Source organism: Ipomoea nil, unplaced genomic scaffold (genome assembly GCF_001879475.1).
Source record: "Ipomoea nil cultivar Tokyo-kokei standard unplaced genomic scaffold, Asagao_1.1 scaffold2283, whole genome shotgun sequence".
Lineage (NCBI taxonomy): Eukaryota > Viridiplantae > Streptophyta > Magnoliopsida > Solanales > Convolvulaceae > Ipomoea > Ipomoea nil.
The window spans coordinates 1567699-1587214 of record NW_017618711.1 but is presented as its reverse complement, the minus strand read 5'-3'; the positions used below and the strand labels follow the sequence as shown (position 1 = coordinate 1587214).

Sequence of the window (19516 nt, the reverse complement as noted above, 5' to 3'; positions counted from 1 at the left end):
AATTTGGGCGAAATGAACTATTTCACATATATTTTTCAAATTCTGAATAAATTACATCAATTTATTAGCAATTCACTACAGAATTTCCCTTATAAAACGGCTCCAAACTATGTATAGTTTTCACATCGTCATGGAGATGAGTTGGTGATTATCATCGTTCATTGTTGCTGGTAAGAAGGTCAAGGGTGGCAGACTATCATGACACTCCTCATTTGTCGAGGAAATGCCCTCTTTCTCAGTCTAATGTTCATTAATCATTCTATCTACTAACATATGTGCAAAGTCTTAGGTCCTAGCCAATTTTGGTATTGAACCATGCGGATTTTGAACATTATATTTTTTTCCTATTCTTGTTTTGGTGTAATATTGAGGTAATGCATTTGAATTTACCAAAGTATTATCTCCGTTAATTAATTAATTAATTTAAAGATAAAGAAGCCCTATTTAAAAACAAAAACATGTCAAGGAGGCAAGGACCTTGTGGTCCACTGGCACGTTCGAGTCTCACTGGAGGTGAACTATTGGCTCTTAGTAGGTTGTGTATGGGTCCGTGCAGCATTTCCACGATATTGTTATGATCAATTAATTTGACTTGGCCGGAAAGTGTTCTTGCCTCTATCATTAGTTCGGGTAGTCCCTCTTTCTGGTGTTTTAGTCACCTTTTAATGGCTCCCTTAATTATGTGCGAGGACGTGAAAACAAACACGTGAGACCAAAGGAGTAGAATGAAATGGAACGACTACAAGCGGGAGAGAATATTCCCTATTGACTAATGAGAAAGTAGTTATGAACAGATATTACATTGTAATAGAGTCAGTAGTACTCAAAAACATAAGAAAAAAATAAATCTTAATTTTGTTTGAACTTTCAAAATTTAAGCCATTTAAGAATTGATGATCGCAACCTATGCAGTTGAGGTGACGACGAATCAATAGAATTAATGTCTTAAATTTGTATTCATTGAATCGGTTTGATCTTCATAATTCATACAAATGAAGCTAGGTAATTAGGAATATGGGCGAGAATTTTGAACATATTACCTCAATTTGTTTAATTTGTAATTCACTATAGAATTTCCATTATAAAACGGCTTGAAATCGTGCCTAGTTTTCACATCGTTAAATCACAAATCATATTAGCTAGAGGTGATGGAACAAGGAAGAGGAGTTGGTGATTATCATCGTTCATTGTAGGTGGTAAGAGGTCAAATGGCGGTTGACTATCATGACACTCCTCATTCGTCGGGGAAATGCTCTTGTTTTCAGTCTAATGTTCAATCATTCTACCCACTAACATATGTGTCAAGTCTTGTGCCTAGGCCAGTTTCCGTCTTTGACCGTGCGGGTTTTGAGCATTATAATTTTTTCCTATTCTATTTTGGTGATTGTTGACATTTGAACTTACCAAATTATTCTCACCGTTAAATTGTTCTTTTTATTTAAAGATAAGGAAATCCTATTTAAGAACAAAAACATTAGAAAAAATTAAACTTTAATTTTGTTTGGACCTTCAAAATTTAAGCCATTTGAGAATTGATGATTGTAATATATAGTTGAGGTGAAGACTGATCAATATAATTAATTAGTGTCTTAAATTGGAATTCATTGAATCGGTCTGATTTCAGAATTCATCAAAGTGAGCTAGCCCGATGTAACTAAATTGCTAATTTCAGCTAACAACTAACAAAAGGATCATCAAAGTGAGCTAGCCCGATTTAACTAAATTGCTAATTTCAACTAACAATTAACAAAAGTTAAATACTGTAATTAGATTTTTTTGGGTAATTACAATCTAACTTATTCTATACGCAATATCTGTTTAACAACATGATATGTCAACATCATCAATTGGAACCTGTGACCTTACATTTAGAAGGGCCACAATGATGTCACCAAACTACAAGGTATTTAAAGTAATTAGATATAAATGTCATAAAACACAAGCCCTAATTTTTTTTTTCACAAATGGTAGAAGTTTAAATGCTTCATTGACTGCAAATTATGCCGTGCACGTTGCAAAAACGACGTCGTATTGATTAAAAACGACACGTGTGACTTTTAAAAAAAAATCACTTTCAATTGCTGTTAACGGCGTTATGTTGTGCTATATATCCAGAATTAATGAACTATATATCCATAATTAATGAACTATATATACAGAATTAGTTGTGAACTATATATCCACACCGGTTACTGGTACTCTATTTTCGCTTATGGCAGTTCGCTGCGTCTGTGTATTCAGAATGAATGTACTATATATTCAGAATTAATGAACTATAAATTCAAAATTAATGAACTATATATCCATAATTAATAAACTATATATCCATAATTAGTAAATTATGTATCCAGAATTAATGAACTATATATCCATAATTATTGAACTATATATCCACACCGAAAATGATGAAAATCCTGCCATCGATTAGAGTTAAAAAAAAAAAATTGATTGATGGAGTTAAATGGTGCCACTATCGACACCTTTACTCCACTACAGTGAAACGGCGTCGTTCGCATCCGTGTGCACAGCATAACGATTCTTCATTGACCAACAAGTCTTTTATGTGCCAATAAGGAAAGATTAATTACTCCATAATCCGAATAACTCGAGTTAGGTGGATTACAGTAATAATTCTACTAAAACCGTCCTTCATTAACTACTAGTAATCTAGTATACAATGAAACATGTAAAGACTTCCTTTTCAGTTTTCACAGATTTCAGTTCACTTCACTCTCTGGTTCAGTATGGTTAGCAATTCCAGATTCCTCGTCTTCTTCGTTTCTGTGTTCTTGGTACATTCTGGTTCTGCCACCTCGTACTCCAAACCTCAATTGCCGTGCCAGCCGCCGACCCATAGTTCCTATCCTTTCTGCGACACCTCGCTCCCCATTCCCGCCAGACTCCACTCCCTCGTCTCCCTCCTCACCGTCGACGAGAAAATCCAACGCCTCTCCGACAACAACTCCGCCATCCCGCGCCTGGGAATCCCCGCCTACGAGTGGTGGTCCGAGTCCCTCCACGGCATCGCCACCAATGGGCCCGGCATCACCTTCGACGGCGCCGTCAAATCCGCCACCGGCTTCCCCCAGGTCATCCTCACCGCCGCCGCATTCAACCGCACTCTCTGGCGCTCGATCGCCGCCGCCGCCGCCGTCGAGGCCCGGGCCATGTTCAATTCGGGTCAAGCGGGGTTGACTTTCTGGGCTCCGAATGTGAACGTCTTCGTGGATCCCAGATGGGGGAGGGGACAAGAGACGCCCGGAGAAGATCCGATGGTGGTTTCCGATTACGCTGTAGAGTATGTTAGAGGGTTACAAGGCCAGGGTTTGAAGGGTAAAAATGGTAGAAAATATTCTCTTTCTGGGAATAGGATGCCTGAGGAAGAAGAAGATGATGACAGGTTGATGTTGTCAGCATGTTGTAAGCATTTAACTGCTTATGACTTGGAGTTGTGGCATAACTTTTCTAGATATAGCTTCAATGCTGTGGTAAATTTACTACTTTTTTTTTTTTTTTTTTTTTTTTTTACTTTAAATTAACAGAATTATGTCAATGACTTGTGGTCTAATGGCACGAACTGACTCTTTGAGCTCAGAAAATTAAGGAAGTAGTTATGAATAGATACTGCATTTGGGGATTAGTCGCACGAAGTGACTCTTCGAGGTCAGAAAATTGAGAAAGTAGTTATGAATAGATACTGCATTTGAGGATGTAAATCCCGAAAGGCGAAATTCTCTCGCCCTAATCACTATGAACCAACGGCCCATTAGATGAAAGTACCAGTGCTTGGTACCTGGTCTCCAGATGATAGTCTTATATTAGCATATAGTTTATCTCGAATTTGCATTCCATAATCTGATGCATTTTGCATTATTTGGTTGTGGCAATCTCTGTTCTATCTGTTTCTTGGTATGTTGCAGAGTTTTAACCTATAGTGATTCTTTGTTTTGGTACCATTTTTACTGTATTTTGTAAATATGAATCAGTGTATTTTCACAATTTGTTCATTACTGAATATGGAATGCATATTTTGGGTTGATTTCTTCCATTTTCAAATGGTAGAAACTTCCCATGGTGAAATAGTGATTGTGTGTAAAAAATTTGATGTTAAATGTGTTATATATTAAGGTAACGAGGCAAGATATGGAGGACACATATGAGCCGCCTTTTAAAAGCTGTGTCGAGAAGGGTAGGGCGAGTTGCTTGATGTGTGCCTATAATGCAGTAAACGGGATACCGGCTTGTGCAAACAAGGATCTCTTAGAGAAGGCTCGAACTGACTGGGGGTTCGAAGGGTGATATCTTCTTTCTCTTTCCCTTTTAAAAGACTACTTTGCCTCGAAGATTTTTATGTGACTGTCCATTGTTGTGATTATAGATACATTACCTCTGACTGTGATGCTGTTGCTACTATATTTGAATATCAGCAGTACGCGAAATCACCCGAAGAGGCGGCTGGAATTGCCCTTAAAGCAGGTCTTTTTCGTTTCACTGGGGCGTGTAACGTGTAACGTGTTCTATCATTTTGCTAAAGTTTCTAATTTGAATGCTTTTTGACAGGAACCGATATCAACTGTGGAACGTACATGTTGCGTAACATGAAATCTGCACTCGAGAATAAGATTGTGGTGGAAAGTGATATAGACCGAGCTTTGCTTAACTTGTTTTCTGTACAGTTCCGCCTTGGACTTTTCAACGGGAAGGCTGTGAATAGGAAGTTTGAGAGTTTCGGGCCTAAAGACGTGTGCAGTTCGGAGCACAGAAGATTGGCACTTGAAGCAGCGAGGCAAGGCATTGTGCTTCTTAAAAACGAGCAGAAGTTCTTGCCTTTGGACAAGACTCGCGTTTCTTCACTCGCGGTTATTGGTCCAATGGCAAACACGAGCAGCCTCGGTGGCGATTACACAGGAATACCCTGCGCCCTGAAAAGCGTTCTTGATGGACTCGGAGAATATATACATAAAACGTCTTATGCAAGTGGCTGCTTAGACGTTGCTTGTAACTCCACTGATGGTTTTGCTGAAGCTGTCTCGATTGCTAAGAGAGCCGATTATGTCATTGTTGTAGTTGGGCTGGACTTATCCCAAGAAACCGAAGACCACGACCGTTATAGTCTTCTATTGCCCGGACACCAAATGGCACTGGTTAACGAGCTTGCGGGTGTGAGTAACAAACCATTAGTTTTGGTCCTTACGGGTGGCGGTCCTCTTGATATATCATTCGCCAAGAAAGATCCGAGAATTGCCAGTGTTCTTTGGATCGGGTACCCTGGTGAGGAAGGTGGAAAAGCACTCTCCGAGATCGTTTTTGGAGACTACAATCCAGGTTAGTATAGTGAATAGAATTGAAGCATGTTCTCCATCTCAACTAAAAGTCTAAGCTCATAGTTGGATTGCACATTTATGTTTATGTTATATTATATGCTCAACAAATAGTCTATATGTGAGACCAAGTTGTTTCCGAATTGAAACTAAACCGATTTCAAACATAACCAGCTGGGAGATTGCCTCTCACATGGTATCCAGAGTCATTCACTAAGGTGCCAATGAACGACATGAACATGAGGGCCGATCCCTCTCGAGGTTATCCAGGAAGAACCTATCGGTTTTACACGGGAGAAAAAGTATACGAATTCGGGCACGGACTGAGCTATTCAAGCTTTAGTCTCGAACTCTTATCAGCACCAACCAGGATAAGCTTATCCCAATCTATCAAGACGAAATTGAGAAGGAGCATTCTAAACCGCGGGGGGAACGAGCCCTACGTTCATGTGGACGAAGTGTCAAACTGCAATTCATTGGCGTTCTCGGTGCGGGTTTCTTTGAGGAACAACGGAGGCATGGATGGGAGCCGAGTCGTGATGTTATTTTCTAGAGCCCCGACGTCTTATGCAGGTGGAGCTCCACAGAAACAATTGATTGGATTCGATCGAGTCCATGTGTCTGGGAATGGAGTAACTGAAACAAGCATTTCTATAGAGCCTTGCCAGCATCTGAGCATTGTGAATGTGGAGGGGAGCAGAATATTGCCCTTAGGGGATCATATTCTGAGTTTAGAAGAGATAGAGCATGTTGTTTCAGTTGTAATATGATCCCAATTACTCAATTCAAAGATTTTATCATGGAAATAATGATAGGGGCAAACCCCTTTTCAATCAGAAACTAAAGAATCTATAAATATTTCCTAGCAAAACAATTGAAAAGACATGTACAAAATACCTGTCAAACCTCCTAGGCAAGCAAGGAGTAACATAAAGTTATTGACCTTACAACAGATGAAAGCTAGAAAAGAAATATATATCTATTTTGTATTCAAATCTTCTTCCAATGTTTGATGAATTACTAAAATTAAATATTACTGTGTTGTTTGAAATGGGCGGCTTGATGATCATAATAATTCATAAATACTACAAATATTGAAAAATGGTTTGTCTTGAAGGATAAGGTGATGAATTAGGGAAGTTAAACTCCAAAGAAAGGTCCCACCGAGATTTGAACTCGGGTTACTGGATTCAGAGTCCAATGTCCTAACCACTAGACCATGGGACCTTGTTGATTCATTTTGTATTTCTCTGGAAAATATGTTTTATTAAAAATTATTTTTGAAAATTTCCATATTTCTAGTTTTTAGATGATTGATTACATGTTGTTAAATGCTAATAATAAGGAATTTTTGCTTCCTGAATGAGTCTAATTAATACCCAAAATGGTCCCTCAACTATAGTTAAATTCACAAATTGGTCCTCTACTTTAAATTTTAACTAATTAAGTCCTTAACTTTGCAATTTTAACACAATTTAGTCCTCCGTCTATTTGACCGTTTGTTGACCGTGATCTCTGAGGATATATATGTAATTTCATCGCCGCCCGCCCTCATCCGCTGCCTTGACACAGTCTATCGCCTAGCCACAAGCCACTGCCCAACCGCCCTCATCTACTGCCATGACACACTCCACCGCCTAGCCTTCACCTACTACCACGACACAATCCATCGCCCAAACACCTTCACATAATTCATCATTGTCGGCGCTACAACCCAATTTACAATCTTCATCAGGTCCAACGCCACAAACAACCATGCCTGAGTCTACTGGGCGGCGCCACGATTCTCGTGTCCAACAAGAAGCGCGATTCGGGTCAGGCCAAGTACCGGCTCATGCACGTGGTCCGCACGCATAAGGGCGCCGACGATAAAGCCTACCGCTGCGTTTACGAGTAGGAACAACCGCAAGGGAAAGTCGAAATCAACCTCTCAAAAGACCTAATGGTGATCGCAAGCGAAACCCTCAAATCCAACATAGCCACAATGGGCCTGCTCGTCTTCCCGTCGTCGGAGCAGCTCCTCTTCCTCTTCACCCTAATCGACCGAAAAATCTTAAATCCCAAATGGAAACCCAACAATCTTGACTTCAAACAGACCTTCGAACACTTCTGCATCAACGTCGGTGGTTGCGCCGTCATAGACGATCTCCAGAAGAACCTGCAGCTCTCGTCGGAACACGTGGAGGCCTCCAGGATGACGCTGCACCGGTTTGGAAACACGTTGTCTTCTTCGCTCTGGTACGAACTCAACTACATTGATTCCAAAGGGAGGATGAAGAAAGACGACAGGATTTGGCAGATTGCTTTCGGCGGTGGATGCAAATGTAACAGTGCGGTCTGGAAATGCAACCGGAACCTTAAAAAACCGACGATGGACCATGAACTTACATATATATCCTCAAAAATCACAGTCAACAAATGGTCAAATATATGGAAGACCAAATCGTGTTAAAATTGCAAAGTTATGGACTTAATTGGTTAAAATTGAAAGTCGAGGACCAATTTGTGAATTTAGCTATAGTCGAAGGACCATTTTGGGTATTTACTCTTTTTCTTTTAATAAACAAAAAAAAAACAAAAGAGCGGAAAATTTCTTGTTTTACGTTATTACTAGTACTAGTACTAGTATAGTAGTATTCCATTGATGATTTTTCTCATGAAAATTCTCTATCGTTTTCTGCGATCGTTGTGTTTTTTTTTTTGTAAGTCTCGCGCGATCCGAGGTTCCCGCTCTTACCTTTCTCATGCAGATGCCGGTCAGGCAACCGTCGGAGGGTGGTCGTCCGCCCGATAAGGAGGTCTCACGCACGTTCAAGAAGTTCCGAAGCACGAAACGTTCCTTCGCGGATGCAATCAATCTCGTCGGCCCCAAACTTTGGAGGAGGTCGTGAGCGAAGATTGGTTCGACGAAGAGATCAATGTCGATTACGACAATGACGAAGGTATGTTAGACAACCCTCTAGGACTCCCCGTCGTCAAGTTCTCCAAGGAATTACGTAGAGAATTCGTGAAACCATGGAAGAACGCCCCTTCTACTCAAGTTTTTGGGTAAGCGCATTGTGTATAATGTGCTCCTCACCGCCTTTCACGTATGTGGAACTGGGAGGGCAAGCTTGAATTGATTGATATGGGCTACAACTGGTATGTGGCTAGATTTGAACTAGCCAAAGATTGCATGGATGCGCTTGTTGGTGGTCCTTGGAAGTTCTTTGATCAGTATGTTGTTCCACAACATTGGTGTGACAACCCAAAGTTTAATTTTCTAAATTCGATTTTAAGAAATTCTAAAATAGACATTTTTCACTCTACCAAAATTTTTATGATGAAAACGGTGTTTGAATTAATTATTTTGAGCTATGTTTTAATTGAGTTCAACACTGGGACTTATTTTAATTCTAAAAATTTAAATTCTTGGGTACATTGCGTACCAAGTTTTTGATCCATAAGTCAATCTGAGTGAAACCGGGAGAAATCTGAGAAGCCTAAACTAAGTGGTTGTCTAGAAAGTATTTTTGGAAAAATGCATTTTGACCCCCAAACTATTTAAAATTATCTTTCTAGACTTTAGTTCATGTTGCATAGTGAACCACAAGCTTTCAATACCTTTGCATGATATTTGAAGGTTCAAGCCAAAAGACTACTTTGCCCTCCACCAATCATTGGCAAGTTTCCTAGGGTTTTGGACCTATATAATCTTCACTATCCCTTTGTTCTTCTCCTAATCCCTTTCATTTGTTCATCTCCACTCTCCAAGTCTGCTAGGGAAACAAGAAACACAGTAAGCATTCTAAACTTCATTTTCCTCCATTCATTTCGTCTTCCTGGATCATTCATTCTTCCTCTTGCCTCCCAACCTCTGAGTTTCCCTTTAGCTTTGTGTGTGTCTGGTTGTTTGAGGTATTAAGGTGGTGAAGGAAGTGCTAGCTAAGTAGAGAAGAAGGAGGAATCCCAACAAAAAGGAGAACAAGAAGAGGTATAACCCATGGACGCCCACCTCTTTACTTAGACTCTGTGAAGTCAAGTTTATTGATGAAAATGTGTGGAAATGCTAGATTATTGATGTGGTTGAGCTATTAAGTGATCTATTGTTGATCTATATTGTGTTGTTGAGGATTTGGGAGTGTGGAATTGCCCTGAGATGGTTTACAGGTGAAGAGAAGGCCTCTAGTGCACCAGACAGCCTCACGGTACTAGACAACGGACCCCGTGGAGGTCCGCCGACTAGTACTGTGGAGCAACGGTCCCAGGGGATGGACCATGGAGTGGTCCGCCGCTTGGCGGGGCTCCTCAAGCCCCGCCAGGCCAAATCTGTGTAGTGGACGGGCTCTTTGTGGCTCAGCTACGTGTCGTTCTGATCGAGATTCGCAGGCCCTTGAGGCTCGGACACTCGGGATCGTTACGACACACTAGTAAAAAATTGATTTCGTTGAATTTGGAGTTGAAACGCTCAAACTACAGTAGAAATTGTATTGAGAATTATTCTTGTTGTATTCTGTAAGTTGTTTAAAGTCAAAGAAAGTTTAGGCTTTTGAGCTTAGCTATTTGAATGAGAAGCATGTTCATTATTTGATTGTTGGATTAAAAAGCATGATCATTATTTGCCAAGTTTGCTTAATTAGCATGTTTAAATAACCATTATGAGTTATTGAGAATTTTGTCAAGAATATAAATATTTGGTTTATACAGTACATGAGCTTATTTGAGTGCAGCGAAGTGAATTACTAAAGTATGAAATATAAGTTGAGTTTAAGAAGTGTATTTCAAGTTTAAAGAGCATGATCAATATTTGCTAAGTGTTTGCTTAGAAGATTTACCAAGAATTGAGTTCCATAATTAGTAGTGCACAAGCCCATAAAATCTGCTAATTAATTATTACACCCTAATAAAGACACTACCAAAAAGACATCAACACCCCCACATGCAAAGTAATCTCACGCACAAGGCATTGTATTCAGCCAAATCTAATCCATCCAAAAACCCAAATAGACGCACCAGATCAAGCTTCACCACCTCGCCTGACAAAGGTAACCTCACCGGATCCAAAACCTATATATATATATATATATATATATATATATATATATATATATATATATATATATATATATATATACTTATAGCATTTTGACATTTCCTGTTGTACGACTTGCATGATTTGCATTTAGAGTATGATGAGATGGACAGTACTCCGTTGTTGCTTATGAGCTGGCATGATAACATGAGCTTGTTTGTTGAGTTTTAAGTATCTCTTTATCTATCACTCTATCAGTTTGAGCATGAGTATTGCATGATGAGCTATGATTAGAGATATTTGTTTAAAGCATGAGAATTGTGTTAAGTTGAGTCTTTGAGAAAAACATGTTTATATGAAGTACAGGTTGCAAGCATATAGAGATTGTTTGAGTATGTATTGAGATTGTTGTTTAAGTGTTGCAAAGTACTTGAGATTACGTGTGATTGTCAAACGTTTTCCAAATCTATATCTATAGTACTTTACAAGGTTGAGTGGCTTTATACTTAGCATTAATTTGCTAACGAGTTTATTTTCCTACTTGTTTTTATAACTCCTTTCAGGTGGACCCAGTGTTTGAGAGCGCACGAGATAGATTAGTGCGTAGTTATGAATGGTAGATTCTAGATTAGATTCTACTTTGGATATTTGATGTTTTGATGTTGTTGACTAATCCTTTTGTTGGTGCTTGGACACCGGGGTTTGTTCCCCAAGTTGTTAGTGTTGTTTTGATGAGCTTGAATCTAGTTAGTTATCCTTTTGTAGCATGTGCAGTCACCGTGAGTGGTGGCTGTGGCGGTGACACCCGTTTATGTTGGATTGGTTGGTTTTAAGTTAATTAATATTACTTATCTATCTTGTTTAAGTTAAAGTATTTGGGATTTAAATTTAGAAAAGTAGGGTGTTACAGTATTAAAGACCATATTACGGATTATTTCAAGAAGCTTTTTTGTAGGGCTCCAGTGGACAACAGAAGTGATGCACTGCTGACGTGCAATCGTAGCTTGGATGTAAGTCAAGTGAATCTGCTTATTAGACGGGCCACTCGTAACGAGGTTCACACTGCAGTTTTTGGGATGAAACGGTTTGGGAGCCCAGGGCCGGATGGTATCTAAGCAGCCTTCTACCAACAGTTTTGGGAAATTGTGGGGGACCCGGTCACGGGCTTTGTCAATAACGCCATTCTTACGTGCACTGTGCCAACAGGTATGTTGGAAGCCTATATGACCCTCATTCCTTAAAAAGATAGACCGAAAAATGTGGGGGATTTTAGGCTCATTACTCTCCTCAATGTTATCTCAAGGTCGTCTCGAAGGTAATGGTTAACTGTCTGAGACAAATTATGAGAAAGTTAATCAGTCCTTTCCAAAATAGTTTCCTCCCCGGGAGATCCACCCTTGATAACATGGTCTTGACACAAGAGGTGGTTCACAGTATGGATAGGAAAAAGGGGAAGAAGGGTTTCATGATTCTTAAGCTTGACATCCACAAAGTTTATGATAGCCTTGATTGGATTTCCTTGGAAAAAAACCCTCCTTACCATGAAGTTTCCTAACCGGCTGATTTCTTTAATTCTTTTCTCTCTTAAAGAAAGTAGTATCTCGATCAATTGGAATGGCAGCAAGCTGCCGCCCTTTGGGGTTGGGAGAGGGGTTAGGCAGGGAGATCATTACCTTTTTTATTTTGGTCGTGGAGATCCTTTCTTGGGTTATTCAAGAGGAGGTTAGGAAGAAGAACTGGAAACCCTTCAAAGTGGCACGTGGTGGTACTGAGATCTCCCATCTATTTTTTGCAGATGACCTCATGCTTTTCGGAGAGGCTACGAAATATCAGCTTCAGACCATCCTATCCGTCATCGACAACTTTTCGAAACAATCAGGTTTGACAATCAATTTCAATAAATCTTTGATTTATTGCTCGCCTAACACTTGTGCAGGGTCGAAATGAGACTTGGGGAATCCTCAGGCATACCAATCACCGACAAACTAGGGAAATATCTAGGAATCCCAATTCTTCAAAAAAGGTTTTCCAATCAGTCCTTTGGGTATATCCTAGAAAATATGAAAAAGCGACTTACAAGGTGGAAAAGGGACTCCCTAAGCTTAGCAGGTCAAAAAGACCTTACCCAATCTGTCCTCGCAACAATCATTGTCTACACGATGCAAGCCTTTGCCCTCCCGAAGGGGACTTGTGAGAACATTGACAGGATTGTCAGTGATTTTCTTTGGGGAGACACTCAAGACAAAAGGAAGATCCACTTGGTTAATTGAACCGAGGTTTGCCAACCTCGTCAGGTAGGTGGTTTGGGCCTTCGGAAAGCGGAGCATTTTAATGAAGCCCTCCTGTCTAAGTTGGCTTGGAATATGTGCACCAATGTCGACAAACTATGGGTAAAAGTGATGACGGACAAATACGTCAAAAATGGAGACTTCTTTACAGCACCGGTACCCACCAATGGGTCCTGGGTTTGGAAGGGCATTTCGAAGGGGAGACACACCATTATCTCCAACGCTTCTTGAAGAGTGGGTGACGGCCGTTCAATTAACATATGGTCAGACTGGTGGGTGGGAAACAATGCCCTTGGGCTTGATCCATCGATATCCATCCCGGAGGAGCTGTCTCACTGAGAGGCAATCTCCAGAGTCATTCACTAAGGTGCCAATGAATGACATGAACATGGTGGTCGATTCCTCTCGTGGTTATCTAGAAAGAACCTATCGGTTTTACACGAGAGACAAAGTATACGAATTTGGGCATGGACTAAGCTATTCAAGCTTTAGTCTTGAACTCTTATCATCACCAAGCAGGTTAAGCTTATCTCAATCTATCAAAACAAAATTGAGAAGGAGCATTCTAAACCGCGGGGGGAACGAGCCCTATGTTCATGTGGATGAAGTGTCAAACTGTGATTCATTGGCATTCTCTGTGCGGGTTTCTTTGAGGAACGACGGAGGCATGGATGGAAGCCAAGTCGTGATGTTATTTTCTAGAGAGCCGAGGTCTTATGCAGGAGCTCCGCAGAAACAATTGATTGGATTCGATCGAGTCCATGTGTCTGGCAATGGAGCAACTGAAACAAGCATTTCTGTAGAGCCTTGCCAGCATCTGAGCATTGTGAATGTGGAGGGGAGCAGAATATTGGGCTTAGGTGATCATATTCTGAGTTTAGAAGAGATAGAGCATGTTGTTTTAGTTGAAATATGATCCCAATTACTCAATTCAAAGATTTTACCAATCGGATATTTGATTTCAGGATCATGCAAGAGGTAATCACCTTATTTTATATTGTGATAATTCTAGTTTCATTAACTACCATAAAAAAAAATTCAATTTTACATTTCCGAACCAAACATGTCTATAGACATCAGGATTCACTTTATAAGTTAATTGGTGTAAGATAAAATTAGCTGTTTAGAATATGTTTCCACCAATAGTCAAAGAAAACGCCACAACCCCATAACTGACTGACTTAAATCAATGGAGCAAAAATTCAAACTCATAACCTTGTCATTTGAATTGAGATTACCCCCAAGAAGGGGGCAAATTATTATGTGGACCATGGTCCAAAACATCGTCGTGAATATTATGAGTAAAAATAATATACACATCTGGGGTAACATAATGCACATTATGTTTTAAAATAATGTACATTATTCTTTATAATAATGTACATTATGTTTTTAAAAAATGTATGTTGCAATTGAGTGTGCAGAAAAATAAAATTTAACAAACCAATGTTGTTCCACAAACCATGCAACAACTATTCTAAGAAATTAGGTCCCACCAAGATTTGAACTCGGGTTATTGGATTCAGAGTCCAATGTCCTAACCACTAGACCATGGAACCTTAACGATTCCTTCTGTATTTCTTTACAAAATAGTTTTTCTTTTTTTAAAAAAAAAAATTCTTTTTGAAAATTTCCATATTACTAGTTTTTGGATGATTACATGTTGCTAATAATAATGAATTTTTGCTGCCTGATTCCTGAATGAGTTTTTCATTTTTACTTTTAATAAACAAAAAAAAAAAAAAGGAGTAAAATTTCTTGTTTTACGTTACTATTTGTTCAATTTTTGTTTGTTTGTTATGTTTATTTTCTCGATTGTATGATTCGTATATAGTGATTAAAAATTTCAAATTTTCCTATATATTTTAGGATTATGCTATACATCCCTAATTTTATCACTCACAAACCACCACTCCATAAGGTGGCATAATTTTAGACTTTAATAAAATAAAAAAAAAATGCATAAGATTTTCTCACATCTATCTATATATATACATATACATATCTACATCTACATCTACAATTCTAATAAGAGCCAATAAGTCCTTAACTGGAACAAAAAAAATGTCGGTCCTATTGTTTCTTAAAATGAATGGTTCATATTATACTATTGTTTCTTAAAATGAATGGTTCATATTATTTTTATTTTAGTATTTTTTATTGATTTTCCTTATTTACCCTCTATTATATTATTTTCTTCCCTTAAATAACCTAAATTCCGTTAGCATAAACTTTAGTAACGTAATATTCCGTTAAGTATTTATTATTTTAACTAACACATTAATTTTTATAAGAAAAGTCTTAGTTTCGAACCACATCCCAATTAGAGTTGCCATAATTATTAAACATATACTACGAATATGTTAAAATATATTTAAAATATATATAATATAAAATTTAACATAAACTTTGTTCAAATAATTAGTCTGACTAAATACATAACATTCAAAGTTAAGCATCAAAGATTATAAATCAAGAACTTTAAAAATCATTTGATCAGAAAAAAACTTAATATTATTTTGATTATTTAGATCAGAAAAAAACTTAATATTTCAATTATACTTTTGCATTAATATTTTTTGTATGTATTTATTTTTTTAAAAAAATGAATAATTGCATTATTGTTGATGAAAAGCATATACGCCACTTTATTACTCTTATTAAACTAAATAAAGTAGTAGCTACAACAAAAAATAATACATATGTATTTAATTAATTTAGAATTAGATGTCTATAATGCCTTTATTTAAAAAAAATTATTCATTATAAAAATTTTTAAAAATAGATATAATTTCATTAGTTATATTATCTTTATTTTCTACAATTCAAAGATTCATTACCTTCAAATTTATCAATTTATTATATTCACTGCATTGTCCATTGTCATTCTTTTTACATTATCTTGTAATTAAATATCAAAGTTATAATACAAAATACATTATATATATTTATTTACCAAGTATTTTAATATTTTGTTCAATACTTTCACATGATAACCTACGACACACATCTCACAATGTATGAAACATGTAGGGAAAAACTACCACTACCAAATATCAATTAGAAAATTCAATAAATATTATCTTGCATTTATATATTTTGAATTACCGATTTAAATAAACAAATTCAATATCAACTATCAATCAACTATACTAATAAGAGCCCAAGAGAGTTATTAGGCCTATAATGGGTAGAAAAAATGGCGGTCACAGATTTTAATCAAATGAATGGCTCAGATTGATTGAAAGATTGATCAGATTTAAATTTTACACTAAAATTTCCTAAAATACCCACACATCGTTACTAATTCCGTTAAAATTTTAAGAATTGCCGTTAGTTCACCGTTAACTTACTCATTGATTTCAATAGAAAAATGTCTTAGGTTCGAATCTCATCCCAATCAAAGTTAGCATAATTAGTACTCTATTTTACTCTTATTAAATTATATAAATAATAATTTAGTAGTTACAACAAAAAATAATACATATGCATTTCTTTAATTTATAATTACGTGTCCACAATGCCTTTATTCAAAAAAAAATTATTCATTATCAATAAATTAACTAAGAGAAATAATTTTATTAGTTATATTGTCTTTATTTTTCTTCAATATGAAAATTTTTTATATTCAAATTTATTAATTGATTTTATTCGCTACATTATCCTTACAATGTCTTTATTCAGTGAAAAAAATTTATTAATTATCAATAAATTAATTAAAATAAATATTTTCATTAGTTATATTGTCTTTATTTTTCTCAAATGTACAAATTTTTACATTCAAATTCATCAATTGATTATATTCACTACATTATCTATTATCTTTTTTGTGCACTATTTTTCTAATTAAATATCAAAGTTATAATACAAAATAATGCCATATATTTATTTACCAAGTATTTTATTAATACTATGAAAAAATTAAAAAATATATATATAATTAATAAAGCCAACCATATTAACTACTTGAGAGATTTTGTGACAAAGAGAGTATTCAAATCACACAACAAATTGAAGTGAGAACTGTAATGTCCTTGTTTGACAATCAGCAGTTAGGGTTAGCGTTAGCGGATTATACTAGCGGATTTGACCAGCGAATTTATTTAATTATTAACATTGGGTAGAAAAAATGACCGCCAAATTATTAAATCAAATGAATGGTTCAAATTGTTCAGGTTTTAACTTTTTTCTTTTAAGATTTTCTAATTTATCCTTAATTATATGATTATCCATTTAATTTTTCCGTTAATTCACCGTTAGTCTAATTCTAATATTAAAGTCTAATATAAAATTATAACTACACCATTAATCTAATTCTAATATTAAAGTCTTAATAGAACTTAACCACAAATCCTAATGTCGGAATCTCCTCAAACAATATTAGTATATATTTAATATTTTATGCCCTAATTTTTATTTGTTCTCCCTTATGTTCCGTATTTGGTTTCAACCATACCTATACAATTATTTTATTGACAATTATAATCAATCTTGACTATATTATCTTGCATTTGTAAACTTAGAATTACCTATTTAACCCGCACCGGCTTAGCTCAATGGTTTAGTGGATAGTATTTGGGAGAAGAGACCAAGGTTTGAACCTCGGCGGCGGCAGTGCGGGAATTATGTCCAAAGTGGGCAGATTCCTTGTGCATATCAGCATTTACAACCTCCCACAATGCTCTGTCGGGTCGGAGTGTGAGGACCCCAGGGTCGGGTTGGAGACTCAACCTTTGGGAGAAGAATTACCTATTTAAATAAGCAAATTCAACCTTCAATTATCTATGCATGAACAATTTCAATATAATCCTGCCTTAATATACTTTAAAGTACTTATTTAAAAAAAAAAAAAATGGGCATTATCCCAATCGCGCAATGCGCGTAAAAAACTAGTTTATTTACATATACATGAACATCTCCGATATGCATGTACACCTTGCAAGGTGGACAGGGTTCCATAGCATAATTTGCCCATTTTATTGCTCTTAAACTAAATAAAGTAGTAGCTACAACAAAAAATAATACATATACATTTAATTAATTTAGAATTAGATGTCTATAATGCCTTTATTTAAAAAAAAAATATTCATTATAAAAAATTTAAAAATAGATATAATTTCATTAGTTATATTATCTTTATTTTCTACAATTCAAAGATTCATTACCTTCAAATTTATTAATTTATTATATTCACTGCATTGTCCATTGTCTTCTTTTTACGTTATCTTGTAATTAAATATCAAAGTTATAATACAAAATACATTATATATATTTATTTACCAAGTATTTTATACAAATATAATAAATATTAATATTTTGTTCAATACTTTCACATGATAACATACGACACACATCTCACAATACATGAAACATCTAGGGGAAAACTACCACTACCAAATATCGATTAGAAAATTCAATAAATATTATCTTGCATTTATATATTTTGAATTACCGATTTAAATAAACAAATTCAATATTTATTTACATATGCATGAACATCTCCGATATAATATTGCGTTGATATACTTTGAAATACTTATTTAAAAATAATCATTGGGCATTATCTCATTCGCGCAAAGCGCGTAAGAAAACTAGTACAATTCTAATAAGAGCCAATAATGTTAGTAGTATTGTTTCTTAAAATGAATGGTTCATATTATTTTGATTTTATTATTTTTCAATGATTTTCCTTATTTACCCTCTATTATATTATTTTATTCCCTTAAAAAATCTAAATTCCGTTAGTATAAACTTTAGTAACGGAATATTTCCGTTAACTATTTATTATTTTTAACTTACTCATTAATTTTTATAAGAAAGGTCTTAGGTTCGAACCTCATCCCAATTAAAATTGGCATAATTGTTAAATATATACTACGAATATGTTAAAATATATTTAAAAAAATATATAATAAAAATTTAGCATAAAACTTTTTTTTTTCAAATAATTAGTCCAGCTAAATACATAACATTATATATAATATAATATAAAATTTAACATAAACTTTATTCAAATAATTAGTCCGGCTAAATACATAACATTCAAAGTTAAGCATCAAAGATTATAAATCAAGAACTTTAAAAATCATTTGATTTTTATGCATTTAAAAAAAAAAAAATTTAGGTTCAGTTTTTTTTCGTTTAATTAATCTTCTTTTGATTATTTAGATCAGAACAAAACTTAATATTTCAATTGTACTTTTTCATTATTGGTATGATTTAGGTCGTTATAATATTAATATTTTGTGTATGTATTTTTATAATAATGGTACTGTTGGGATACCCAGTATGGGTACCCAGTCGGACTTAGCACTTGGATCATGGCCAGCTAGTCTTGGCAACCAGTCATTCTTGGAAGGCGGTCATTCCAGTTAACTAGTCATCCCTGGTGGGCGGTCATCCCCGGCAAGCAGCCATCCCTGGTGGGCGGTCATCCCCGATAACCAGCCATCCGGGGTGGGCGGACATCCCTGGCAACTAGTCATCCTTGGTGGGCGGTCATCCAGGTAACTAGTCATCCCTGGCGAGCGGGCATTCCCGAGAACCATTCATTCATAGTAACCAGTCATCCCTAGTGGTCAGTCATCCCTAGTCGCCAATCATCTTTGACGGTGGAAGAAATTATTATATGGTAATCCCGAGATTATGCAAGTCAACCCTCATAAATTACCTTCCTAATTATTATTTCCAGCCATATATCACATCTCATTACCTAAATATCTCCAGATTCCCTAAACCCATTTATACTCCCTAAATTCTTCTACTTTCCACTATATATCCACTCTACCATAAATACCCAATTACCATAAACATACCACCTTACCATATGTCTTGTATTTATTCTTCTATAAATACAAAAAGGGAGTTCAATCAATGGAGGTCGGTTTTACCCTAGT

At 36.1% G+C, this 19516-nt stretch overlaps 2 protein-coding genes and 2 non-coding genes across 4 annotated transcripts; 2 read left to right on the top strand and 2 right to left on the bottom strand.

Moving 5' to 3' along the window:
* Window positions 1–2685: 2685 nt before the first annotated feature.
* On the top strand, window positions 2686–6195 carry LOC109151403 (probable beta-D-xylosidase 6). Its single transcript, XM_019299421.1, has 5 exons — window positions 2686–3488; window positions 4129–4295; window positions 4379–4476; window positions 4561–5325; window positions 5496–6195. Exons 1-5 carry the CDS (start codon window positions 2745–2747, stop codon window positions 6089–6091), a joined length of 2370 nt encoding a protein of 789 aa, XP_019154966.1. The 5' UTR covers window positions 2686–2744; the 3' UTR covers window positions 6092–6195.
* A 281-nt stretch (window positions 6196–6476) lies between these two features.
* TRNAQ-CUG lies at window positions 6477–6548 on the bottom strand. The gene has a single exon. It is a non-coding gene; the product is annotated as a tRNA-Gln (tRNA).
* Window positions 6549–12753: 6205 nt separating this feature from the next.
* LOC109151159 (probable beta-D-xylosidase 6) lies at window positions 12754–13536 on the top strand. Its single transcript, XM_019299078.1, has one exon. The coding sequence runs from the start codon at window positions 12754–12756 to the stop codon at window positions 13534–13536; it is 783 nt and encodes a 260-aa protein (XP_019154623.1).
* Window positions 13537–14107: 571 nt separating this feature from the next.
* On the bottom strand, window positions 14108–14179 carry TRNAQ-CUG. Its single transcript has one exon. It is a non-coding gene; the product is annotated as a tRNA-Gln (tRNA).
* Window positions 14180–19516: the final 5337 nt, after the last annotated feature.